At 40.1% G+C, this 27,463-nt stretch overlaps 1 protein-coding gene across 2 annotated transcripts in view; it reads left to right on the forward strand.

Annotated features, from left to right (window-relative positions):
• The window catches only part of TMC1 (transmembrane channel like 1), a 261,833-nt gene that overhangs the window by 24,545 nt on the left and 209,825 nt on the right, over nucleotides 1–27,463 (forward strand). For both annotated transcript variants that reach the window (XM_024252337.3, XM_063714120.1), the window contains one exon: nucleotides 14,193–14,302. In XM_024252337.3, coding sequence (XP_024108105.3) covers nucleotides 14,299–14,302 — 4 coding nt within the window. In that variant the 5' untranslated portion in view covers nucleotides 14,193–14,298. The remainder of the gene's footprint in view (nucleotides 1–14,192; nucleotides 14,303–27,463) is intronic.

Genomic DNA, 27,463 nt, shown 5'->3' on the forward strand with positions numbered 1-27,463 from the left:
CTTGTAGTAGCTCGTTTAATCCTCATGGCAATGCTAGGACACAGGTGTTTTTAGTATAATATTATTACAAATGAAGAGCCTGAGACTTGAGAAAGTAAGACAACACACTCCAGGTCACTCAGCCAATTAGTGGTGAGCAAGAATTGAACCTAGATTTGATATGGGAATGATTTGCTGTGATTCTCCTATTGGTGATTTTATTTTATTTTATTTATTTATTTATTTATTTTTTGAGACAGAGTCTTGCTCTGTCACCCAGGCTGGAGTGCAGCGGCACGATCTCAGCTCACTGCAGCCTCTGCCTCCCAGGTTCAAGCGATTCTCCTGCCTCAGCCTCCTGAGCAACTGGGACTACAGGCATGTGCTACTATGCTTGGCTAATTTTTGTATTTTTAGTAGAGATGGGGTTTCACCATTTTGGCCAGGTTGGTCTTGAACTCATGACCTCAGGTGATCCATCCGCCTCGGCCTCCCAAAGTGTTGGGATTACAGATGTGAGCCACTGCACCCGGCCCCTTATTGGTGTATTTTTATTTCCCAAGTATGACACCTATTCAGAGACTTTGGAACCCTGAGAACATTTTGTTGGTGTGTTTTGTGACTAATATTGCCTTTTTCTGAGATGAATGCTGTTCTTTGAAAAAACGTTTGTATTTTTAGATAGAAATGTACTTCATCCCCAGTGAATATTTCTGACTTTAGAGAAATTGCCAAACCTGCCGACTCATAACAAAAATAAAGAGCATCTACTATTCAGTTTATGGCTTTTAGTTTTGGGAGGTGGTAGGAGGAAGGATAGATTACCACCCACTATAGATCATTTTATTTTCATTTTATTTTAATGCCATTTACCAGTACTGTGTATGGAGGTGGTCTTGAGAGCTTTGTGGAGATTATTTTTTCAATAGTACAGATGGCTCTGATAAATATTTAAGGCATCTTGGGAAACAAGAATACGATCCTGACTCAAGAGAAATTGGTCATGTAAATCACTTTGTTTCAAGTGCTTTGGCCTCTGAGCATCTCAAATGGATACATACTTTATTGGCTTATTAACTCATTGCTGGAGTCACTGAAGGCCCAAACTACAACTTCATGCCTGACCACACACCAAGGCTTTTTTATTGCTTAGTTTTCTGGCTCTTTGCCTATTCTGCTCTCTCTACCCATAACCATGTGAGTATCATGTCCAGTAAACTAACTTACTCCTTCTCTCTCCCCACTACACACACACACACACACACCACACTCCACACGCACACATACACAGAGCATTTTGCATGGGTATGTTGTCAGACAGATTTCTCTGTTCTGAAGGCTCATCTCCTTAGAGAACCTTACCATGTCAATGTTGCATTTAGTTTAGTTCAGTGTTTTGTTTTTGTTGTTGTTGTTGTTGTTGTTTTTAAATCTTGCTCTGTTGCCCACAGTGGCACGATTTCAGCTCACTGCAACCTCTGCCTCTCAGGTTCAAGCGATTCTCCTGCCGCAGCCTCCTGAGTAGCTGGGATTACAGGCACCCGCCACCATGTCCAGCTAGTTTTTGTATTTTTAGTAGAGACAGGGTTTCACCATGTTGGCTGGGCAGGTCTTGACTTCCTGACCTCATGATCCACCTGGCTTGGCTTCCCAAAGTGTTGGGATTACAGGTGTGAGCCACTGAGACCGGTTGTTTTTTTTTGAGACGGAATTTCGCTCTTGTTGCCCAGGCTGGAGTGCAATGGCACGATCTTGGCTCATTGCAACTTCTGCCTCCTGGGTTCAAGCGATTCTCCTGCTTCAGCCTCCCAGGTAGCTGAGATTACAGGTGCCCACCACCATGCCTGGCTAATTTTTGTATTTTAGTAGAGATGGGGTTTCACCATGTTGGTGTTGTATTTAGTTTTAACACTGTTATCTTCTCAGATTGTAATGAGAGAACAGGCTATCATCACTTGGTGATAAAATTTCCTGTAATTATAATCTCATTCTCAAAGATAAAACATTGATACCTAATGTGCTTTTAACTTTAATGCCAATTTATCACAATGGAAGACATTTCAAATAAATACTATTTTTTTGTTCATAAGCTCTTAAAATCTTGAATATAACTGCAAAAAAGAATTACATGTTAAAACAAATCACAAATTAGTTAAGAAAGGAGCCAAACTGAAAGAAGATTATATTCCTATGCCCTTGAATCTTTACAAAATTTAGTAAAAACTATTAATATAGAATTATTTACAAGAGACTTCTCTATTTACCAGCCCAATATCTTCACATTTCTGCCATCTAAGGGGAGTTGATTGTGGCCAGAAAAGTTTCTGGGCTCTGGTATTGCAGTTTTCCTGCACTTACCACCATCCGGCATGTTATATATTTTACTTATTTTTCTTGTTTATTGCTGTCTCTTTCCACAAGTTCCATGAGCAGAGACAGTTTATCTGTGTTATTTACGGCTATATTCTCAATGTAACAGTGTCTAACATACTGTAGTCATTAAAGAAATGCTGGTTGGGTGAATTCAGAAATAAATTAGTAAATAGGTGAAGCATGTTGGTTTAATATTCATCATCAGAACTTAAAAACAGTTTAAAGAACCTCAACTGAGTTTTTTACAATAAGTAGTCATAAGATGGGACAGAGGTAATTTCTTTGTATCTCTGAGGCTTTCCATTTCATGAGGAACATAGAATAATATGTGTTTACAAATGCGGTGTTCCATATCTGAAGAGTATATATCATCAGTATAGAAAATAGGCAACACATGTTAAAGGCAATGTAAAAATTCTAGATGATTTTTAAGGTATGTATGGTTTAATCAATTGTTTATATGCTATTCTCTTCTCTTAAAATGAAATAATGCGAATGAAAAAATAAACTTTACAGGTAGTTTCTGGGAAATTCAGACAACAAAATTGTCTAACATATGCCAAAAACAATATAGCATTTAATCATGACATGGATTCAGAAAGACAAATCACTGCTCATCATATCACAAGGAATCCAAACAACTGAGGGGTTATCATTTATCTATAGTTGCATAACAAATTACCCTAAAATTTAGCAGCTTAAAACAACAACAATTTATTATTTCATAAATTTCTGGGGATGAGGAATCCAGAAGCAGATTCACTGGGTGGTTCTGGCTCAAAGTATCTGTATTTGTTTGCTAGGGCTGCTGTCACAAAACACAACAGCACAGGTGCCTTAAATAACAGAAACATGCGTTCTGGAGGCCAGAAGTCCAAGACCAAGGTTTCCTCTGAGGTCTCCGTCCTTGGATTGCAGATGCTTGTCCTCTTGCTCCCTCTTCACATGGTTGTCCCTCTGTGCACATGCACTCCTGTGTCTCTTTTTGAGTGAAAATTTATAAGCATTCCAGTCAGATTAATTTTTGTTTTTTTTTTTTTTTTGAGATGGAGTCTCACTCTGTCACCCAGGCTGGAGTGCAGTGGTGCAATCTTGGCTCACTGCAGCCTCCACCTCCCTGGCTCAAGTTCTTCTCCTGCCTCAGCCTCCCAAGTAGCTGGGATTACAGGTGTACACCACCACGCCTGGCTAATTTTTGTATTTTTAGTAGAGACGGGGTTTTGTCATGTTGCCCAGGCTGGTCTCAAACTCCTGGCCTCAAGTGATCCACCTGCCTTGTCCTCCCAAAATGTTGGGATTACATGTATGAGCCATTGCACCTGGCCCCAGTCAGATAAAATTTTATCTCACTTTAATTTAATCACCTCTTTGAAGGCCCTATCTCCAAATATAGTCACATGAATTAGGGCCAAGTTGTATGGCTTCATTTAACCTTAATTACTTCTTTAGAGGCTCCATCCGCAAATGCCTCCACATTCTGAGGTGGTGGGGGGGTTAGGATGTCAACATATGAATTTGAGGAGGCACAATTTAGCCCATAGACACCTGTCATGAGGTTGTAGTCAGCTGTCAGTTGGGGCTGCAATCTCATCTGATAGATTAACTGGGGAAAGATGGGCTTCCCAGCTCACTGATGTAGTTGTTGGCAGGCCTCAGTTTCTTCTCGCTGGAGACTTCAGTTCTTGCCATGGGCTTCTCCACAGGTTGTCCAGATTACCTCATGACATAGCAGCTGGCTTCCCCAGAAGCATGGAGTGGGGGTTGGGGATGGGATAAGAGAGAGAGAGAGAACCCAAGACAGAATGCACAGTCTTCTTATAACTTAGGTTTAGAAATAATATATCAGTATCTCTGCCACATTCTGTTGGTCACACACACTAACCCTGGTAAAACATGGGAGTGAACCATACAGGGGGAACTGGGGTCATTGGTGGTCATCTTTGAGGCTGGCCATAGTAATTAGGTAAAAATAAAAATTCAGGCTGCAGAAACATATGTACTTATGTTACTTAAAATATTTTAACCAATTAGTGAAAAATGACTTTGAAGTATTTTTAGCTACTGTAATAATTGAGTAGGAATTATTTTTTCTTGGATTGAGTTATATTTACTATAAAGATACTTACTTTTTTTGTCAGACACATTTATAAGTGCTGCAGATATTAGTGACTGATGGTCTATTGCTCTAAATAAAAAGCACCAGGAGTTAGTATAGTAGTTGACTCCAGCCTCTGGTGCTAGACTGCCTGGGTTTGAATATTTACTTTTGCATTTACAACTTGTAACAACCTGAACAATTTATTCAATCTCTCTGTTCCCTAGTTTTCTCATATGTCAAATGGGAGAAACAAATAACATCTGCTTCATATGGCTGTTGTGAAGGCTAAGTAGGTTTATATATATGTATATATGTATGTATATGTGTGTGTGTCTGTATATATATATACAGAGAGAGAGAGAGAGAGAGAAGGAACTTAGAATAGGGCCTGGCACAGAGAATATGGTAAAAGAATATTATTTATTTCCTCTTCTTATCATCCAGAACATGGTGCAATGCCCAATACATTGTAGGTACTCAATAAATGTTTTTGTATGGTCCCTAAACATTGTCTGTACGGAATTTACAATGGAGTTTACAATAAAAGGTGGTAGACGGTAGGTACCATGGAAGCATTACAAACAGATGACCATGTGAATCTGAAAGAAGCACAGATTGATTTCTTCGTCATAAAACATGGTTGTATTTGAGCTAAAGCTTAGAACTAATGAAGAGTATCGCCGGGCGCGGTGGCTCACGCCTGTAATCCCAGAACTTTGGGAGGCCGAGGCGGGAGGATCACAAGGTCAGAAGATCGAGACCATCCTGGCTAACATGGTGAAACCCCGTCTCTACTAAAAGTACAAAAAATTAGCCAGGTGTGGTGGTGGGTGCCTGTAGTCCCAGCTACTCGGGAGGCTGAGGCAGGAGAATGGCATGAACCCAGGAGGTGGAGCTTGCAGTGAGCCGAGATCATACCACTGCACTTCAGCCTGGGTGAGAGTGCGAGAATCTGTCCCCCCCCCAAAAAAAAGAGTATCAATGTATCAAAATCATCACTTTAGGCTGAGTATGGTGGCTCACATGTGTAATCCCAGCACTGTGGGAGGCTGAGGTGAGAGATCACTTGAGCCCAGGAGTTCAAGACCAGCCTGGGCAAGATGGTGAGATCCTGTCTCTACAAAGAAAAAAAAAAAAGATTATTAGTCCCAAAATAGGAAATAACATAAGCAAAAGTCCCCTATTTCCCTCACGATGGAGCTGGAGCATGGTGTATGAGAAGGAGAGTCAGAAGGAGCAAGAATGAAGGGGTTGGGTTGGTACCAGGTAATGAAATCATTTTAACATAAGACTACATGATTTGGACTTCATTGTGTGGTCACTTCGGAGCATTTTAGCAACAAAATAATGTCTTAGAAAGATTAATCTGGTCCAATTGTAAAGTAAATTGAGATTCAGGCTTCAAGCTTGGCTTGATCCAGGATTCAAATAAAATCACTAAGAATCCATATTTCAGATCTGCTTTTTTTGTGTGGCTCTGCCTGTGGCTCCATAAGAAGCACAGAAAAAAGAGAAATGGTCTGTTAAACAGACAAAGTGAAAAAGCTTCACTCCCTGAAAATATCTTCTTGTATCTCATCGGCCTGAGTTCAGTCATGTCCCTATTCTTCAACAAATTATCATGTCCAGGATATGAAACAACTGCTTGGATCCAGGCACACTGATAACGCTGATACCACACCTAGAATAAGAAACAAATGAATTTCATTCAAATTCCATTCTACTACTTTAGGGTTTCATGTCTAGATGGCTGGAGATTAAGTGTTGCAGTCCAGGCATGGTGGCCCACGCCTGTAATCCCAGCACTTTGGGAGGCCTAGGTGGACAGCTCACTTGAGACAGGAGTTCGAGACCAGCCTGGCCAATATGATGAAACCCCATCTCTACTAAAAATACAAAAAATAGCCAGGCTTGGTGGTGTGTGCCTGTAATTCCAGCTACTCGGGAGGCTGAGGCAGGAGAATCACTTGAATTTGGGAAGTGGAGGTTGCAGTGAGCCAAGATGGCACCACTGCAGTCCAGTCTGGGTGACAGAGACTTCATCTCAAAAAAAAAAAAAAAAAAAAGTAAGTTTTGCAATTAGGAGACATGCCTATAATGTTTATTTAGTGGTGATACGTATGGTTTAGTCCTTTAATTATAGTGTGGTTTAAATGCAAATTTAAAGTAACTCAAATACAGCTATTTTTTCTCACATCAGAGGGGAGACTATAAAGTCCCTCAGTAATCATTCTTTAAATAGATATTTTTCTTCTTCTTTCATCTACTGCCTTCATGAATGCAGCCACTTTCTCCAACAGTTTTTTTCTCCAAATAAAAACAAAAACACCGCTACCACCACCACCAAAAATCTCAAGTACCTGCTATCTCTGATCTTTCTCATCTGCTAATATTCTCTTTCTCCCTTACTCCCCTCCTCTTTTCTTCCTTTCCTCCTTCCCCGTCTCTCCATCTCACACCTCCCTCTCTTCCTACCTCTCTTTCTTTCAACCTTTTCCCCTTCTATTCTTCCTTCCCTCCCTTCCTCCCTCCCTCCCTTCCTTCCTTCCTTCCTTCCTTCCTTCCTTCCTTCTTTCCTTCCTTCCTTCCTTCCTTCCTTCCTTCCTTTTTGCTATTAAAAATTCCTCAAACTGGCTGGGCGTGGTGGCTCATGCCTGTAATCCTAGCACTTTGGGATGCCGAGGTGGGTGGATCACTCAAGGTGAGGAGTTTGAGACCAGCCTGGCCAACATGGTGAAAACCCGTCTCTACTAAAAATACAAAAATTAGTAGTGTATGGTGGCACCGCACCTGTAGTCCCAGCTACTCAGAAGGGTGAGGTGGGCGAATCACTTGAACCCAGGAGGCAGAGGTTGTAGTGAGCTGAGATCGTTCCACTTCATTCCAGCCTGGATGACAGAGTGACACTGTCTCAAAACAACAACAACAACAACAACAAAAACAAATTGGCAATGCAGGACTTCCTTGAAAGACAGAGGAAAGGAAAAGACTAAGAGAAGTTATACCAAAAATCTTTTTAATAGGTAGGCAGGAAAAAAATTGGGAACCTTTATACATCAATAATTTTATTCTCGTAATACTTGGAAATCATGACTAGCTGTTGCTCTTCTTCAACATCTAACTATTATCATTTCCACATCTGATTCAAGCACTTCCTTTTTACATGTCTTTTTTTTTCTTTGCCTGAAATATTATTTCCTTCCATCAAATTAACTTTTCTGCCCACCTGGTGACCCTCTCTTCTTCAAGCCTTACTCATCAAGAAGCCTTCCCTAGCAACAGGGAAGGCTCTGCTACCAACCCCACCTTTATGCTCTCTGGACTACCACTTTGTCTTGTAAATTTCTATTAAATTGTAACTTTTCATTTTTGTTACACATCTATTGACTCTACTACTCAGTGAACTATTCGAGACCAGGACACCATTTTGCATACCTAGCAGAATGCCTACCACATAGTAGACGTTTCATAAATCCTTATTGATTGAATAAGTCAATGATGAATAAAATTTTTATAAATTTCATTTTGTATTTGATTTGAAGCTCCAAGTAATACACCCTGTTAGAGATTTTAAATTTGATTTTTAAAATATTAGACTAGAGCTTAAAAGAAGACTATATTAGTCAGGGTTCTCAAGAGAAACAGAATCAATAAAGATATATACGTTTATTATATAATTCATTATAAGAAATTGGCTCACATGATTGTGGAGGCTGACAAGTCTCAAGACCTACAGTCGGCAAACTAGAGACCCAGGAGAACCCATGGTGTAGTCCAGGCTCATTCCAAAGGCCTAAGAACCAAGCAAGCCAGTGATGTAGTTCTAGTGTGAAAACCTGCAGGCTCTAGACACAGGAAGAAGCCAATGTTTCAGCTAAAGTCCGAGGGCAGGAAACACCAAGGTCCCAGCTCAAACATAGTGAGACAGAAGGAATTCTCTCTTACTCAGCCTTTTGTTCTATTCAGGCTTTCAACAGATTGGATGAGGCCCACCCACAATCTGCTTTACCCAGTCTACTGATTTAGATGTTAATCTCATCCAGAAACACCCTCACAGACACACCTAGAATAATGTTTGACCAAATGTCTGGGCACCCTGTTACCCAGTCAAGTGGATGCATAAAATTAAACACCATAAAGACCAAAGCCTGTAGATGAATATCTGGTAGCACCTCACAGAGGAGAGAGCTAAAGCTGTGATAATGTCTCTGAAGCCAAGAGAGAAAGGCTAGAAAAAGCAAGATCTGGGATATTTCCTTAGAATACTTGCCTGAAGGCCAAGAAGATGAAGAAGTTGATTTTCTCATCCAGAGTGGTGGCATTGAGCTACAAAATTTTGAAGATCTTTCTAGTTCTAAAACATCTGTTACCCCCTTACCTTGGGGTTTCAAGACTGGGTAAATGGAAATACTAAGATAATTGGATGATGTAAGAAGATTTTGGATGGGAACAATATCTTGTTATGTACCAGTTGTATGGAAACTACTTATTTATAAGATTTAAAATTCTACGTATATTCCTTCAGGAAATGTTGTCGGCTTTCTACAAGATGCAGCTTTAATTGTATTATTGGGAACCATCATTTATTATTAGGTTCTTTGGAGAAATTTCTTTCCTTCAATTAGAAGCACCCATGAAGGATATGAAGAAGAGTCGGTCAAAGAACTATAAGAAGATCATAAAACGTACTGCACTATAGAAGCCAAAAGAAGAGGAAATCAAGAGGCAAGAAATGATGGAAAAGTATTTTGCTATAGAGAGGTAAAGGTTGATAAGACTTGGGAAAAAGGCCATCGGATTTTGTGATTAGGATATTAAGGACAAGTTTCAGCCAAGTCATGAGAAACTGAGCATCAGTTAGGTCCCTGTTGTTTGATATTATGACAATATGGTAGATTTAGTAATTAGAGTCTTTTAAAATTGTCTGTTAGTGCTTTGTAGCTTGGGGACATCAGCAGAGAAGGTAGGGGGCAGGAGGAATGGGGAGCATGTCTGTGGCTGAGAGTTGAAGGCTTGAATGGTAAGAATAGGCTTGAGGATTGTGGCTTGTTAGAAAAGACAGCATTAAAATATCTGAACATGGGATTTTGTTTTTAGAAAGGATACAAATGAAGTTAAAAGCCAGAAGAAGGTCTAGGGTGGGATTTTCAAGCTGCACTTCTTGGAGTCTTGAATCGTGGATTAGAGAAAAGACCACCCTGTGTTGATCTCAGTAGCTTCTGTTAAACATAACAGCACATGTGATTTGACCAGTTTTGTATATTAAGGCTCTATGTGGCTATGTTCTGTCCCGCTCTGTCCCCCACAGCCACTCTCCTTCCTTCACCATGCTGCTCTATGACCTGAGAGGCTGACCTATATGGACCATATCAGTGGGCTGCTTGCCCTCCTGCTTCTGTTTGGATTTTGCCCTTGGGGAGCACTCACATGAGCTTTCAGGGAGGGAGAATGGGAAGCAAGGTATAATCTGCTGTGACCTACAGGGTCATCAGGATCCTTTCTCCCTTCAGGCCTAGAGTTGGTAATAATGCCCAGCTTTCTTAGGCCCTTGAAATTTCTCTATACCCTGCTATACCTGTTCAATTGCCTACATAACTTAACCAGTGTATGCTTACTACTCACTGCAGCCTTGATCTCCCTGGCTTAGGTGATCCTTCCACCTCAGCCTCTTGAGTAGCTGGGACTACAGCTGTGCACCACCATGCCTGGTTAATTTTTTGTATTTTTTTTATAGAGATAGGGTCTCATCATTTTGCCCAGGCTGGTCTTGAACTCCTGGGCTCAAGCAATCCTCCCACCTTGGCCCCCCAAAATGCTGAGATTACAGACAAGAGCCACCACTTCCGGCCCAATTTTTTTTTTTTTTTAAAGCCAGGCAGTAAATATTTTTGATCTGTGAGTTATACAATCTGTGTTACCACCAGTCAACTCTGCTATCTCAGTGAGAAAACAGCCATAGATGTTAAGTAAGTGAATGAATGTAGCTGTGTTTCAATAAAAGTTTATTTACAAAAACAGGCAATGAACTTTGCTTTTGGCCCATAGGCTATAATTGAAAGACCCATGATCTAGGACAAGAAGTTTTCCATTTACTCTATGAGAGTGGTTCTCAATCTGGGATAATTTAGCTCCCTAAGGGACATTTGTTAATTTAAGACATTTTCGGTTGTCACAACTGGAGGAGGAGTGCTACTGGCATCTAGTGGATAAAATCCAGGGATACTGCTAAACATACTGCAATGCACAAGACCGCCCCCACAACAAAAATTACCCTGCCCAAAATATCAATAGTGCTGAGGTTGAGAAATGCTGGTCTTGAAGATATTAAAAAGATTGTCAGTTTGTTCATCATATCGCTGTGGCTTGGCGAAAAGAATCACAGAGTTAAAAATAACTATGAAGGATTGTTAGGAGCTGAGTTTTTTTCTAGTTCTTATTTTTAAATTATTTTATGATACTTTTCATAAAAAGTGGTATAAGTTGTGTTTATTCAGAAATGTGATTTTTTTTTTTTTTTTTTTTTGCTGGATTTTCGCTCTTGTTTCCGAGGCTGGAGTGCAATGGCGGGATCTTGGCTCACTGCAACCTCCGCCTCCCGGGTTCAAGCGATTCTCCTGCCTCAGCCTCCTGAGTAGCTGGGACTACTGGCCACCATGCCTGGCTAATTTCTGTATTTTTAGTAGAGACAGGGTTTCACCATGTTGGCCAGGCTGGTCTTCAACTCCCGAACTCAGATGATCCACCTGCTTCGGCCTTCCAAACTGCTGGGATTACAGGTGTGAGTCAACGCTCCCGGCCCAGAAATTGATGGTTTCTTCAGCAATTTTGTCAACCATCAAGTCGTTAGTCATATTAATCCTCCATAACTTAGTCTTTTTGCCCCCTGATTATCTTTTGGGTGGGCAGTGAAAGTATTCATACCTCTTTTAGCAAAACCTGTCTCTTCTTGGATTTCCTTTGCTTGCTGATTAAGAGGAACGACTATCTGTGAAAGACTCAGATGTGGCTTAATGGAATGAATGTGAGAATGGTAAGAGTGTGGGTGGTGGGTGCTGTGGGGGTCAGAGATGAGTGGCTGAACCGTCCAAAAATAAGAATACTGACAAGCCTGTTTTCTTGTGTGTGTGTGTGTGTGTGTGTGTGTTGTGGGACGAGTGTAACTGATGTGGCTAGACAGGATTAATGAAAGTCTCAGGAGTTGAGAGAGACTGGGGACATTTTACCAATGGCGAGAAGGAGGAAGGATGACAGCTGGGAGAATTGGTGATTGGAAAAGGTAGGCTGGGCAGTGTGCCCATGAGTTAGTCCTTTTCATTATATTCTTCTGGGGCTCTATGTTTAAACTAGATACTTTAACATTTCAGAATGAGAAAGAGAGGAATGGATGGTAACTGATATGGGCTATTGTACTGTGAGTTTTAAAGGAGCCTATATATTATCCTAAAACTATTGAATCTGAGCAGAAATGCAACGTTAGTATTCTTGAACTGAACTGATATTTCCTTTGACTAATGTCCTTGTTCAATGACCAGAGACCATGACACTCCCCACCTCCACCCCCACACATTGTTCGTTTGTGTCCAGTTTGAAGAACAATGACACATGGAGGTCTGTGTTTGGATGATGTCGTAATTTTGATCAGCTGGAAATCCTGGAGTGGCCTTGAAGAGATGCTTAACTTTTAGAAATCACTTCTTTATTGCAACCAAGGCTATTAAGTTTAAAGGTCCATAAAGATGAGATAAACAGTCATAAAGGTCTTTTGAAATTCATACTTAGTGTGTTAAATGGATTTAATTGCTGTTAGTTAAATGTGGTGATGTTAAAGCAATGTCTACACACTGGCAAAAAATCAGATCATCAACTGCTTAATGAGGGACACGTCTTGAGAAAAACAGTGGAAGAAATGCTGCTTATATGTAATTTGTGATTAATTTTTGCAAGGTTTTCAAGGGAATAACTTGGCCTTAAAATATTACAGTGAAAAACAGCTTTATACTTGGGTCCAATCTTCTTAAAATTAGAGTTCATTTTTGCTATTAGACACCTTTTATTACAGGATAACTTTTTTCCCCCTTGGAGACAGAGTCTTGCTCTGTTGCCCAGGCTAGAATGCAGTGGCGCGATCTCGGTTCACTGTAACCACCGCTTCCCAAGTTCAAGTGATTCTTGTGTCTCAGCCTCCTGAGTAGCTGGGATTACAGTGCCTGCCACCATACCTGGCTAATTTTTTGTATTTTAGTAGAGGCAGGGTTTCATCATGTTGCCCAGGCTTGTCTGAAATTCCTGAGCTCAGGCAATCCACCCGCCTTGGCTTCCCAGTGTGCTAGGATTACAGACGTGAACCACTGAGCCCAGCCAGTTATAGGATAGCTTCTAAACTTACAATCCTTGAAATATCATTTTAGGATAATTCTGATCCTACATACCAGTGAAATAAGTATAATTGAAACATTAAACCAAATTTGGCTGAAACATTAAACCAAAATTAAACCAAATTAAGCCAGTATGTTAAATACATAGTTTAATCTTAATTCTAGTTAATATTTTTCATTTCCTATGTGTCAGGCAATATACTAAACAACTTACATGAATTACTATTTTAATTCTCCTGGTAAACTGGAGGGGTGTGCAATTACTGTCATCTCCATTTTATAGATGAAGAAAACTGAGTCATAAAGAGGTTATGTACTTGGCTCAAAGTAACACAGTCAGTGATACTGTTGGAATTTTCACCCAGACAATTTAATTTTAGAGACTATTTTCAACCACTCTCTGAGACTGCTTGCCTTTTCTATACTTTTGGTGATAAATATGAGAAGATAATTTTGAGGGCATTATGGTATATTGGATCTTAAAAACCCAGGTAATAAGTCCCAGCTATAGTACAAATAAGCTGCGTGATCTTAGGGAAATTACATAACTGCTTCTGTAAAATGAGAGATTATATGAAGTGATTTCCAAAATGTCTTTTCGACTTCAATGTGGTGATTCCATAGTAATGTATAGGTTTTTAAAAAACCATGTCCTTCAATCAAATGGTCATCCTTTAGCATTAAGTTGTTTGGAATAGATACTCCCCAAATTCACAGAATAATTTTCCAGCCTCTCTTTTTGCTTTGACACCTTTCTTATTTTTTTTTTTCTTTGAGATAGGGTATCAGTCGCTCGGGCTGGAGTTCAATGGCACGATCTTGGCTCACTACAACCTCTGCCTCCCGGGTTTAAGCAATTCTTGTGCCTTAGCCTCCTGAGTAGCTGGGCTACAGGCCCCCGTCACCACACTCAGCTAATTTTTTTTAATAGAGATGGGGTTTCACCATGTTGGCAAGGCTGGTCTCGAACTCTTGACCTCAGGTGATTCCTCTGCCTCAGCCTCCCAAAGTGCTGGGATTACAGGCGTGAGCCACCGTGCCCGGCTATTGACCCCATTTGTTGATGCTTAGGGATGAAAGTGGAAACTCCACTGCTAAAACAGAGAATACTACTTGAGTCATTCCTCTGTCATATATGGGATGTTTGCCAGCATAGAACATTCACAGAAATTATAACTGTAAAGGCCCTAGCAATGATTTAACGCGGTCTCCTCACATTATAGTTGAGGAAGCTCAAACTGTGACAGGGTCAGGGACAGGTAAAATTCACAAAGTTGGTTTACAGCAGAACTGTGCTACAATTATCTGGATTCAGATCCAAGTCCCCTCCAAATGAATCACAACCACTTCTACCTTTATAATTCCAGGCCATGAAGGATCACTGTTTTAGTCTGCATGGTGCAGTGGAACAGAAAGACCTCGGTTTGAATCTCAGCTCTACTGTTTACTAGACATGAAACGGGGAAATCTAAAATGAGTAAGTATACACAGAAACACACATTACATACATATATGTAATGTTCAGGATCATTACACTGAACTTTAGAGCTTAGTACTAATGTACAATCGAGGTCGTGTTAGTACTGAGCAGTAAATCTTTTATTGTTGAAGTCCAATAAGAACAGAGCAGATATCAACCTAATTTGTAAGTGATGCATTTTCCTAAACTAAATGCCCAATAATGGAATGGGCTAGAATATTGCAGGACAGGGCTGTGAATGGAGGAAAGCAGTTGGAAAATCAATCTTTATAAGGGCACAAAAGGATGAATGAACCACATTCCCAAGAACCTGCTCCCACCCACTGCTGTTCCCACCCCCGCTGTAGTTGGTAGCATGTTCACAAGGAAGGAGCTGGCTAGCTTTCATGGGAGCCACATCATCCATCAAATCACATTAGTGTTGTTGATTTGAATGTTGTTTCCTTTGTAGGTCTGTTTGCTTTGACTTTGTAAAATTGTTTAGTCTTGCTATTATTATATAAGGACTATAATCATAAGGCATTTATATTTCATTTTGTATTATGTATTTAAGCAAAATTAAGTTAAAAATTAGACAGAGATATATAGGATGATTTTTCCTTCAAGAGTTATTCGTTTATTTCCTTTTGGATATGAAAAATGCTTATGCAGTCCTGTATGTGGTCTCTCTCTCTTTTTATTTTTATTTATTTATTTTTTGAGATGGAGTCTTTCTCTGTTGCGTAGGCTGGAGTGCAGGGGTGCTATCTCGGCTCACTGAAACCTCTGCCTCCTGGGTTTAAATGATTCTCCTGCTTCAGCCTCCTGAGTAGCTTGGATTACAGGTGCCTGCCGCCATGTCCGGCTAATTTTTTTGTATTTTTAGTAGAGACAGGGTTTCACCATGTTGGCCAGGCTGGTCTTGAACTCCTGACCTCAAGTGATCCGCTTGCCTCAGCCTCCCAAAATGCTGGGATTACAGGCGTGAGCCATTGTGCCTGACCTGTGGTCTCTTTTTAAATGTTTGAGATTTCCTCTGACCATCACATGACGGCAGCTGCAAGTTGTAAATATATTAAATGAGATAATACCAAATGGCATAAGACCACTGTGAATTCAGTAATGTTCCAAAATAACTTGTATTTTATTCATCACACAGGCATTTATATAAATCAAAAAATAATAGCACCTGAAAACATGAAAATAATTGTATTCAAGGTTATTTACTGCAGCATGATTTTTAAGAGAAAAGACTGGAAACAATCCAAATGTCCACTAATCAAGACTGTGTGAACCCAAGATGTTACAGCTGCATCACACAGCTGAGAGAAGGAATAAGATCTATTTCTACTCACTGCCAGTGGTAATCTCCAGGAAGCATTGTCAAGTGAAAGAGCAAAACAGAGAAAATGTGAATAGTGGTTACCATTTACCCAAGAAGTCTGTGTGTGGTGTGTGTGTATGTGTGTGTGTGTGTGTGTGAGAGAGAGAGAGAGAGAGATCTCTAGAGGGACAGAGGAAAAAGGTGAAGACAAGGATAGGAGTGAGACTTCTCTGGGTACATCTTTTTTTTTTTTTTTTTTTTTTTTGAGACAAAGTCTCATTTTGTTATCCAGGCTGGAGTGCAGTCACTTGATCTCAGCTTACTGCACCCTCTGCCTCCGGGGTTCAAGTGACTCTCTTGCCTCAGCCTCTCAAGTTGCTGGGATTACAGGTGCCCACCACCACGCCCGGCTAATTTTTGTGTTTTTAGTAGAGACTGGGTTTCACCATGTTGGCCAGGCTGGTCTCCTGACCTGAAGTGATCCACCTACCACGGCCTCCCAAAGTGCTGGGATTACAGGTGTGAACCACCACACCCGCCCATCTGGATCTCTTTTTAGTACATTTGACTTTGAAGCCAAGTTAGTATTTTCCATAATTAAGAAAAAAATAGAATAAAAAAGGAACAATTTCTGAAAAGGAAGTCAAAAGAAACACATTAAACTAACTGTGAGTTGAGTTGGTAGCATAACCACACAGACAGAAATTATTTCAAGTGACTTTAACACATACTGATGTGACTGTGCATCCCTACCGAGATAGAAATAAAGGTAAATATAAATAAAGGTAAAAATAAGCAAGATATAAATAAAGGTAAAAAGAACTGCAACAATCCTGAATAGTTTTCGATAATTATATCATAAATAGTAATTTTGGTATTGTTATTTTAAAACTGTTATATTTATAATACATATGTTAACGTAATCATGTTTATGCTTGTAACATATGGATGCATAGCTATTAGGATAATGTATAAACATGATTATGTTAATGCCATTAGGGACCAAGATTTCAGAGAGAAAGAAAGAAAAATATAAAATTAAAGAAGCTAGTAAAAATGTTATCTTAAATTTAAACTGGAAACCTCAGTATAAACTCATAATGTGTTTTCTTTTAAAAAATTATTTTCAAATTCAGTCTCCTGAATAGAACTCGCAACAATTACCAAGCCAGTAGCAATGACAATAAACAGCCCTAGTACCCAGATGGTGCTCTCCAAATACCATTTTCCACTAAAAGGAATGAGGGCTCCTTGGAGAATTGGATGTTTTCAGATACAGAGCAGAACACATACAAAAAGTGCCTGGAACATTTGTCATACTGAAAAGCAGATACACTATGAAAGACTATAGTAATTTTATCAAAAGAACTCAGGAGCCACCATGAAGAGGCCCCCAGTGTCCAGAAATGGAATAATGTGAACATTAAGAATAATAAATCTTAATTTGTCAAGATACAAATTTAATTATATCGTAGATATCATAGCAGCATTATTTAAAATAATGAAATACTAGAAACAACTTAAATATTCAAAACTAGCAGTGTGCCCTCATATATAGAAATGTCATTTAAACCTTGTAGAAGAGAAGTTTATGATTTAGGAAGATGTTTACAATATGCTGTAAAACAGACACAACAAGTCATAAAATATTATGCATGCAGTATATTCCAGTTTATTTTAAATGATCTAGGTATAAATATCCATAAAAAGAAAACTGAATGAACAAATGGTGAAATGTGAATAGTTGCTATATCTGTGTGGCAGGATTACAGGTGGTTGTATTCCAGTTTCTCTTTATGTTCCAATCTTCTACAGTTAGCATGTATAATTTTATATTTTTTAATACAAAATATGTTATTTAACTAGTATTTACTAAACAAAAAATTAAAAATTAAAATATTTCATAAAAACGAAAGCATATGAATAGAAAAGTACATTATTTTTTAGGTTATAGGCAATGCTTGTACCTGTGTTTAGGGATTTGATCCTCCAGGTAAGAAACTACAGATCCAATTTAACTTATTTTATTTATTTATTTATTTATTTATTTTGAGACAGAGTCTCGCTCTGTCACCAGGCTGGAGTGCAGTGGTGTGATCTCAGCTCACTGCAACCTCCACCTCCTGGATTCAAGTGATTCTCCTGCCTCAGCCTCCTGAGCAGCTGGGACTACAGGCACGTGCCACCATGCCCAGCTAATGTTTGTATTTTTAGTAGAGATGGGGTTTCACCATGTTGGCCAGGATGGTCTCAATCTCTTGACCTTGGAATCCACCCACCTCGCCCTCCCAAAGTGCTAGGATTACAGACGGGAGCCACTGTGCCCGGCCTAACTTTAAAAATTTTTAAGTCACCAAAAGCAAAGTGACATGCTCAAGGCCATTATTGCCAAGCAAAGAAAAAAATGTCAAAAGTACAAAATGTGATTATATTTTAAAAATTAGATTATTATTATTAAGATAGGGTCTGGCTCTGTTGCCCAGACTGGAGTGCAGTGGTGTACTCATGGCTCACTGAAGCCTCGACTTCTTGGGCTCAAATGATCCTTTCACCTCAGCCTCCTGAGTAGCTGGGACTATAAGGCAGGCACCACCATGCCTAGCTAATTAAAAAAAGAATTTTTTTTTTGGTAGCAGTGAGGTCTCACTATGTTGTCCAGGCTGATCTCGAACTCCTGGACTCAAGTGATCCTCCTACCTCAGCCTCTCAAAGTGCTGGCATTACAGTCCTGAACCACCATACCTAGCCAGATTCCTATTACTTTGACGTGGTCCTGGATACTTCATCTATGTGTGCAAAATTTTATACTTATCTCTTAAATCTGGAGAAAAATGGCCAAATTTGGTATAGTTGAATTTATCATGGGGTGATTAATAAGTGACTAAAGATTGACCTTCAAGGATCTGAAGATCTGACCAGTGTAGATTTATAGTAATTATAGTGATTACGTTGTACCTCCAGGTATTTTCTATACATTGCCGTAGTTAGCTATGAAAGGATGTAAAGAATAAAGGCAACTGACTATTTTAAAGAAATTAACCTCAGAAGGAGATTCTTCACCTAAATGCCTCTGCAAATACTATTGCTTTATGCTCTGAGTTAGCTGAAAATGAGTTTACTATGCCTGGTGTAAACACTTGCACCACCCACCTGTGCCAAAGAACTTTTCACTAACTGCATCATGACTGATTGACGTCAGTCTACTTGGCAACCAAGTGAGCCACTTAGAAGAAAGATCCCCTTATGAGGTTAATTTCTTTAAAATGGTGAATTGCCCTTATTCCTTATGTCTTTTCATAACTGATTACACAAATGTATAGAAAATACCTCTTGAGATACAATACAATCTGTAACTAGTCATCAGAGAAATAACACGTTATTGTAACACAGATTTAGCTTGGCCATAAAGGGCATATTTACATACACATTGAAAACAACTTTAATGAAATGAAAAACATATATCCTTGGATTCTTAGCAATTTAACAGCAATGCTCTCAGGGGATCAAGCTACTATTTATTGACTCCCTCTGTGTGCCTTACACGTTATTACTGACCCTCACAACATCCCTGGGAGTTAGTGTCTTACAGGAGACCTTTGACATTTGTGAGCGGACATCGTGAATATTTTCCAAGTCCTCAATCCAAAAGTGCGGACATAGCTGTTGGTTTTCCTGAATTGTATTTCTTTCAAGAATCAAATGTTGCTTGTGAATATTCTCATGTAAGATTTAAAAAAATCTTTTCCTGACTCTTAGAACTTTAGTTGTATCTCTGCTTTGAGAGCCACTTTAATAAGCAAACTAAAATCACTCTATAGAAAGGCTGTACAGGAAATGAGTAGAGAACAAAAGCTGGCTAAACTGGGCAGTCAGCTAAGATCACTCAGTGTCTGAGAATTTGTTCTAGCAAATCACCCTCCGAGAATCATGCAGATTGTGCTTAGGCTTCCTTCATATATTCATACTCTCCTCAGGTGAACATAAATTGGCACATTTATAAGGAAATTTTATTATTATATACCCAAATATTTTTAAACATATAAATAGTTTGTCTTGTTAATTCTACCTCTTGGAAACTATCCTAAGGAAAATAATCATAAGATATCTGCAAAGAATTATTTGAATGTTGACAATAATTTTATCTATAACAATAAAAATTTGCAAGGTGGCAGATATTAGTTTATATCTCTGAGCTCCAAATCCACCCTTGTTTATCTTGCTTTGTGTGAATGGAGCTGGACCCTGTGGATCTTTCTCTTTTGCAAATTTGGGGGATATTCAGCTTTGTCAATTGAGGGCACTGGAGAGACCCTGCGATGGAATAGAGGCTCCAGGTGCACCTACAGGCCATCTTTCTCTACCAGCAGTGATTTCAGAGTAACTTCAGCCTGTCCATACCCTCCAGCAATGGTGGGTCACTTCTGTAGATGAACTCTGGCCCACCCACAGCCCCAAGCAAAGGAAGGTCACTCTTGTAGACCAGCTTCCAACCACTCTCATCCACCAGTGATGATAGATTGCTTTTATGGATCAATGCCAGCCTTTGCACTCAGTCGTTTCTTTGTTCCTGCAGGCTGCCTGTGGTAGTTACTATCTCCCTGAAGAGGTCTGAATCTCAGCCTTGGGGCAAGGAGGGCGTCTCCTAGTCCTTAGTGCCATTACTGTTCTTCTTCCTCAGCCTAGAAATAATAGCTGCTTTTAAAATTCTTGATGCCTGGGCCCCTTGGAGTCCTCCTTTATATATCTTTTAGTAGGTAATTTTTGGAACATTAAATTTTCCCTGTTCAAATAATTATCATAGTTTTTGTCTTCCACTTGGATCTTGAATGATACAAAAGTTAAAGGTTCAACAATACCGGACTTGTTAAATAAATAGGGAGCTATCCACACACTGGCATAAAATTGTTTGGATTATCTATTGTTCCCTTGGTGAGGTGACCCAGACCCTTGTTTGAAAGCGTTTTATTGGCTGGGTGTGGTGGTTCATGCCTGTAATCACAGCACTTTGGGAGGCTGAGGTGGGCAGATGACCTGAGGTCAGGGGTTTAAGACCAGTCTGGCCAATGTGGTGAAACCCCATCTCTACTAAAAGTACAAAAATTAGCTGGGTGTGGTGGCGGCTGCCTGTAATCCCAGCTACTCGGGAGGCTGAGGCAGGAGAATCACTTGAACCCGGGTGTCGGAGGTTGCGGGGAGCCGAGATTATGCCACTGCACTCCAGCCTGGGTGACAGAGCAAGACTCCATCTCAAAAAAAACAAACAAAAGAAAAACAACAGCAACAACAAAAGAAAAAACAAAAATGAAAGAAAGGGTTTTATTTGTCTTCTCTCTCTCTCCCTGTTTTTCTTTTTTTTCTTTTTTTTTTTGGCTCATCTTTGCTGTAATTGCTCATTTGCTAGGGTCATTGGACACAGAGATACCAAGATGCCTCCGGAAGTCATGAATATTCCCCAAGTCCTCTATCAAAAAGTGTGGACAGAGCTGTTGGTTTTCCTGGGGTTTAGACATGTTCTTTCTTGCTTCTGTTGTGTAGTAACCCTAGCTCCTCAAGGAAATCGTGGTCTATGGGCTCTGCCAAACAGTAATTCCTTTCTTTGCTTGCTGGCTCACTGGCTTGAGGAACTCGAAGTAATCCTTTGGTAATTTCAGCTTCCAGGTCAGTGGGGACATTAATGTGTTTCTTGGTAGAAATGTCACTCTACTCCAAGAAATAAGATCTTTAATCCAGAAAACCTGAATTTTCAGGGACAGAATGCACAGACTTTTGTGGTCATTCACTGGGAGTTCTAATGAGCAGGTTCGATCATATTTCTATTCTTTAGTTCCTCGACCCATGCATTTTAGCTACCGGGCAGCGAACCATGTATCAGCTGTTAGTGTTGTGTGTATTCCATATCATGAAGTTAATTTCCCAGGCCCACAAGGTTTTCTTCCCAAGCTGGTGCCGTAACTGAGCCTTTACCAGGCTATTCCATCATTTTAGGTGTTTCTAGGGTATAGAGTAAATGATAAGACCAGTGACTCCCATGATAAATGTGCACCATGGTGCACTTCCTTTGCTGTAAAATGTCATCTTGGTCCTAGTCTATATTGTAAGGGGCACCATACTGATAGATCAGGTACTGGTGAGCCCTTGGATGGTGGTACTGGTAGAGGAACTGCAGGAAGAAAAGGTAAATCCATACTCAGAATATGTGTTGATTCTGGTAAGGACATGTTGTTTTCCCTCCAAGACAGATGGTTCTGATAGATGGTTGTGTAGCCACCCTCCCTGAGGAATGGTACTATGTCAAGTTCTTGGCATCAGATTCCGTGGCTGACAGGTTAGAAATTTAGCATTGACAGTAGCTGAATTATCTTTTGTAAGTGGGAGCTCAAATATGACCATGCATAGCACCATAGTGATTGCAGCACTAGAGACACTATTTATGGGCTTTCCTGCACAAGAACTGGGGTGGCTAAAGAGGGCCCGGCTAAAAGGCAGGATGGATCATCCTGAGCACATGGTTGTTGAGAGTCTTCTTTGCAGTCAGGCAGTAGTGTGAGATCTGCTTTGTGTTTATTCCTGTAGGGTTGTCCACATACTTTTTTTCTCCACACCTTTTCTCTGAGCTTCAAATCTTTTTTTCTTGTCCTGTCGAAATGGCCAAGCCATTCACTACTGCTTAGAAGCCAGTGCATACTTAAGGATCTGGTCCTTTCTTCCATATGAAGTGAATAACCAAGTGTGTTGCTCATAGTTTTCCCCACTGGGAGGATTTCCCTTTACCTCTCTTCTTCGGGGCCACCTCAAATGAGGATGAAATGCAACAGCAGACTATCTCTGGCTAGAGGCAATAAATCACACTAGCCCAATTATGCACCAGACCTGAGCTGTTTCCTCCACCACTGATTGTAGGTAGCAGTTGTGAGAGCTTCTGTGGAACAGATTCAGGTGGTGCAGCTGCTCAAACTCATAACTCACCTGCAGTGTGTTCTGAAAATGTGTGGCTTAACTGCATCTACCCTAAAAGACCAACTTGGTGAGTGATGAGATAAGTGGGAAGTAGTGAGGATGACCTGGATTTTCCATTGAGGAAGTGGCCAAGTCCTGCAGACAAATTGTACCTAGGAAAAGGTACAAAAACAGGAGAATGGATCATGCGTTCAGTATTGGAACTGATGACTATTAAGTTGCTGTGGGCATCTGAACATAGACGTTGTGATGGTTTTAAAACATGTCTGAAAATTCTTTGACACTGTTTCCATCAAGAGGTGATGTCTTTGTCTCCTCCCCTTGAATCTAAATGGGCCTTTGTGACAGATCTGATGAATAGAATGCAGGAATGTGATGTCCAAGGCTAGTTTAGAAAAGACCATGTTGGTTTCTCTGGAAACACTTGCTCTGGGAGCTATCAGTGTCCTTCCACCAAAGCTCCCCAGGAACACACCTGCAGCTAAACAAATTGGATTTATTGCTTATTGTAGCAAGGGAGAACATTCACCAGGGGGATCCATAGGTCATCTCAGTATAAGATTTGGGCTTTGGTTGGGTGATTTGGGGGAAGGTTTAAGGAATCAGGGGTGGCTGGGCATGGTGGCTCACGCCTGTAATCCCAGCACTTTGGGAGGCCGAGGCAGGTGGATCATGAGGTCAGGAGATCGAGACCATCCTGACTAACACGGTGAAACCCTGTCTCTACTAAAAATTCAAAAAATTAGCCAGGCGTGGTGGCGGGTGCCTGTAGTCCCAGCTACTCAGGAGGCTGAGGCAGGAGAATGGTGTGAACCCAGGAGGTGGAGATTGCAGTGAGCCAAGATCACGCCACTGTGCTCCAGCCTGGGTGACAGAGCGAAACTCTGTCTCAAAGAAAAAAAAAGCAATCAGGGGTTTGGTCTAGATTGAATGCTCTCAGAAAATGAGAGTAATTCTAGGATTGGACATTTTGTAGGTGGCATAGTGACCTTGTTTTGTCTGTCCTTACACAAATGATGAAGTAGGCTGGTTTTGTTTCATTTTATCTTGGTCGCAGAGTAACTTTCTGAGGTTGGTGTTCTATAAGATTGTATATGTCCAACAAGAGAACAACATGGCTTAGCTGTGAATGTCAGATCAGTTCTGGACATTTTATCTTGGTCGCAGAGTAACTTTGTCTGAGGTTGGTGTTCTATAAGATTGTATATGTCCAACAAGAGAATGACATGGCTTAGCTGTGAATGTCAGATCAGTTCTGGACATGAGAGAAAATTCTGATATTTTCTTTTTGAGCTTTCAGTTGTCATGTAAGAACTCTGGCTACTATGAGGCCACCGCATAGAGTGATTGTATACCTATATATAAGAGAGATGGTTTGGAGTTCAAGCCCCCAGCTAGTCAAGTCTTCCCAGCCCAGGAGACAGATGTTCGAATGAAGGAGACTTAGGTAATTTCAGCCCCAGTCACTGTCTGACCACAACTGCATGAGAGATCCTGAGGGAGAACGCTTTGCTGAACCCAGTCAACCTACAGATTTGTAAGTAAAATAAATAGTTATCATTGATTGAAGTCACTGTTCTAGGGGTGGTTTTTCCTACAGTAATGTCATTGATACAGGTGTCTGGCAGGCAGTTGGCTCTAGAGGTCTGAAGCTAAGGAGAAAGATCTGGCTTGGAGATATGGATCAGGAAGTCCTTTTACAAGGAGAAAAGTGCTTGAAGTCATTTGAATGGATGACATCACCTGAAAGATAATATACATTGAGAAAGAAAAAAATAAAAAGCAGACAATAGCACCTTTAGTAACAACACTGAAGAGACCAGGAGGAAATAAAGAAACATTTGCAAGGAGACAGAGAAGGAGTGAATAAGGTGATCACATGGCACCCATCCAAGAGATGATGTCCAGGAAGCCAAGAATGAGAGTATTTCAGAAAGAAGAATGTTGTTCACAGAGTTAAATGCTACGGAGAGAGATGGAGTAAGACAAGATTGATTAGCACCAATGAGCTTTCATTTTTGACAAATGCAGTTTGAGGGAAATTGGGGGCTAGGGAGTGATGGGGCAGGAACCAGAATGCAGTGAGGTAAGGAGGGGTAAGAAGATGAGAAGAATGCCAAATCTGTGCCGTTTGCCACATCATGGGCCCTCTCTCCATACTATTTATGGGTGTATAATTTTTTTCTATAATTTAATAATGCATTAAACCATCACATCACATCACATCACAAACCCAACAATTCTACAATAGCATGGGTAGATCATACCCTGGTGTATTTTTAATGTTATACTTTAACCGGTAGTTTTGACTCATAAATGTACTACTATGTTGTTGTTGTTTTTTTTTTTTTCTGGTCTGTCATTATAGTAATAACTTTAAATCTCTTATTGTTTATTTCTCTTGCAATTAAAATAGTTCATCATTTGAAATAGTACCCAGTGTTCAGTGTCCACTGGTGCCTTGTAATTACTTCAGAAAAACAGTCTCAGTTTAAAAGTTATAAACTCTTAATGCCTCTCTGCAGGAGGAATAGCTTCCTTTTGCCAGAGCCATCTGGGGAGCATTATTCTAGTCATACCCTGCTAATTCATTGGCTTGATTGTCAGGGCTCCTGGTCTAGTTCACCCTCCTGGGAGGCTGGTGTGGGACCCTGCTTATCCCAGTGGGGGTCAAGGCCTCCTTGACAACAGTGAGTGAGTTGCTAGGAGGCTGCGGAAAGAAATTCCTCTAGTTCCATCCACAAGTAGATCCCACTGCAGTGGCCTCATTTGGCTCCTCTAATCCTCTGTTTTCCACCTTTTTCCAGGGCAAGTCTTACCCTATTTTCTTCATTGCTTGCTTGTGATTTCCTTGCTGGAGATGCTTGGAGGCAAGCATTATGACAAGGATGGGTGCGGGTGGGAGTAAGGCCTTTAAACGAAGAGCTTACATTTCAAAGAACTTCAAATGTGTATTTCAAATGTCACTTCCAAATGAGGTTGTACACACAGACAGAAACGCAATTAACAGATTTGGAAGAGGCCACGTAGCATGTGGCCACGTAGCATGCAGTTGAAACTCCTGTTGCATTCCTTGGCTATTCCTGTCTGTGGCATCTTTTTAACAAATCCTGTAGTTACCTTGTAAATACCATCATAGAATATATTGTATTTAAAAAACATTCTTTACTCAGGTGTAAAAGTTGAAAAGGTACTATTATTTTTAAAAATCTGTATTGGATTTTTTTTTTCATATTTTAGGATGCCAGAAGCCTCTAAAATGGAAAACCCCCGGTGCTTCTCCGCATCTGAGAATCTCTGCTTGGGGCAACAACTTTGAGCCCGTGGGGAAGGAACTGTCCATGTGGGGTGGTCTGGTGAATGCTCAAGGAGCTGCGGAAGGGAAGGTAGTGAGGAGACAGTTACATATTGAGCACGTTTTGGTGCCTAGCATTGTACTGGCCTTTCACATGCTATGTTTAATCATACAGGATTGTATGGAGTGGGATTGTACAGAATGAGGCCTGGGTTTGCTAAATCCTGGGGGAGATTGTCTGAGCTGTCATTTGAAGGGAAAACTGTAGCATGTGGGACTTACAAACAGCTTGGGATGGAGTTTGAGGTGGGGGGAGAGGGAAAAAGATCTTGGCAGATCTTGGCAGATACATTCTGAACAAATACTTGTGTCATCCTCAATTGTGTAGTCTTTATGACTTTTCCTGTGTTCATCTGGTTGGCAGATGAATGCAAAATGCCTTTTAGCTTCATGGAAGGCACACATGAATCATGGCTATGTGATAAACAGAAGAAGCCATGTTTCAGAGGGTTTCTGGTGTGCACTTGCATGTGTGTGGGCACACCCTTGTGCCAAATGGACCACCAGTTTAAATCGATTTTCAACATGGCAGATTTCATATGCTTCTTTAGTGTGGCCCAAGTCAATCTATTTTTAGAAGGGGAAAGTAGAGCATGTTCCGAAAGTTCTTTTCTTCTGCCATCAGGGATTGTAGTACTTTTTATTTATAGTAATTTCAGGTCCCTAAATACTTCAGCAAAATTAATGAGGCAAACAAAAAAAAATTAGGTACCAGAAAATTGGATCATATGTTATTTTACAGAGAACTTTATTTATCTTGCCTTTGGAAAATATAATTTGTATTTTTCAAAATTATGATTAGATCTAATTCTTTTCCAAGATTTACTTAAAAGAAATATTTCTGCCTAGTCACAAGACTGTGTATAGCACAACTGGCCTTGTGTTATTGACTTGATCATGCAAAGAAAAATATATAAGAATCTGTTTTTTTAATGTGTTAATATTTATCATAATGAAAATAGTCTTACTAATTAGCAATAACTAGAAAAATGTCTACTATTTATTGAGCCACTACTATATGCCATATTCTTTACCTATGTTCATTTTCTCTTCTATATTCAAAATAATCCTATAAGGTATGCTTTCTGATCACCATTTGTTCCAATAGGGTCTCAAAGATATTAGGTAATTATTCCTATGACATTGAGCCTATGAATGGCAGAGCTGGGAGTTTGAACCTAAGTCTGATGACTCTGAAGCCTATAGTCTTTCTACTCAAACAAGCTGCCCCTCAAAGTCATGGCAATAACTGAGAATAGCATTCAGTTTTACAGCTAGGAAAGTAGTTGTAGTTGTGTTTATTATTCAATACTGTCCATATTCAAAGAACCATTCATTGAGCTTCTATTTAACTCCAGTCACGGTGATAAATAATGCAGAATCTAGAGATCAAAGATAAAATGGCCTTGCCCTCAAGGAATCCATGAGCTAGTTGGGAAAACTAATAGGAATATTAATGATTATAATGCAGAATGTTAGGTGCAATGAGAGAGGTAACAAGGTACTACTGGGGCCTAACAAAGGCCACAGTTTGTGTGTGTGT

The sequence above is a fragment of the Pongo abelii genome, chromosome 13 (genome assembly GCF_028885655.2).
Source record: "Pongo abelii isolate AG06213 chromosome 13, NHGRI_mPonAbe1-v2.0_pri, whole genome shotgun sequence".
Taxonomy (NCBI): Eukaryota; Metazoa; Chordata; class Mammalia; order Primates; family Hominidae; genus Pongo; species Pongo abelii.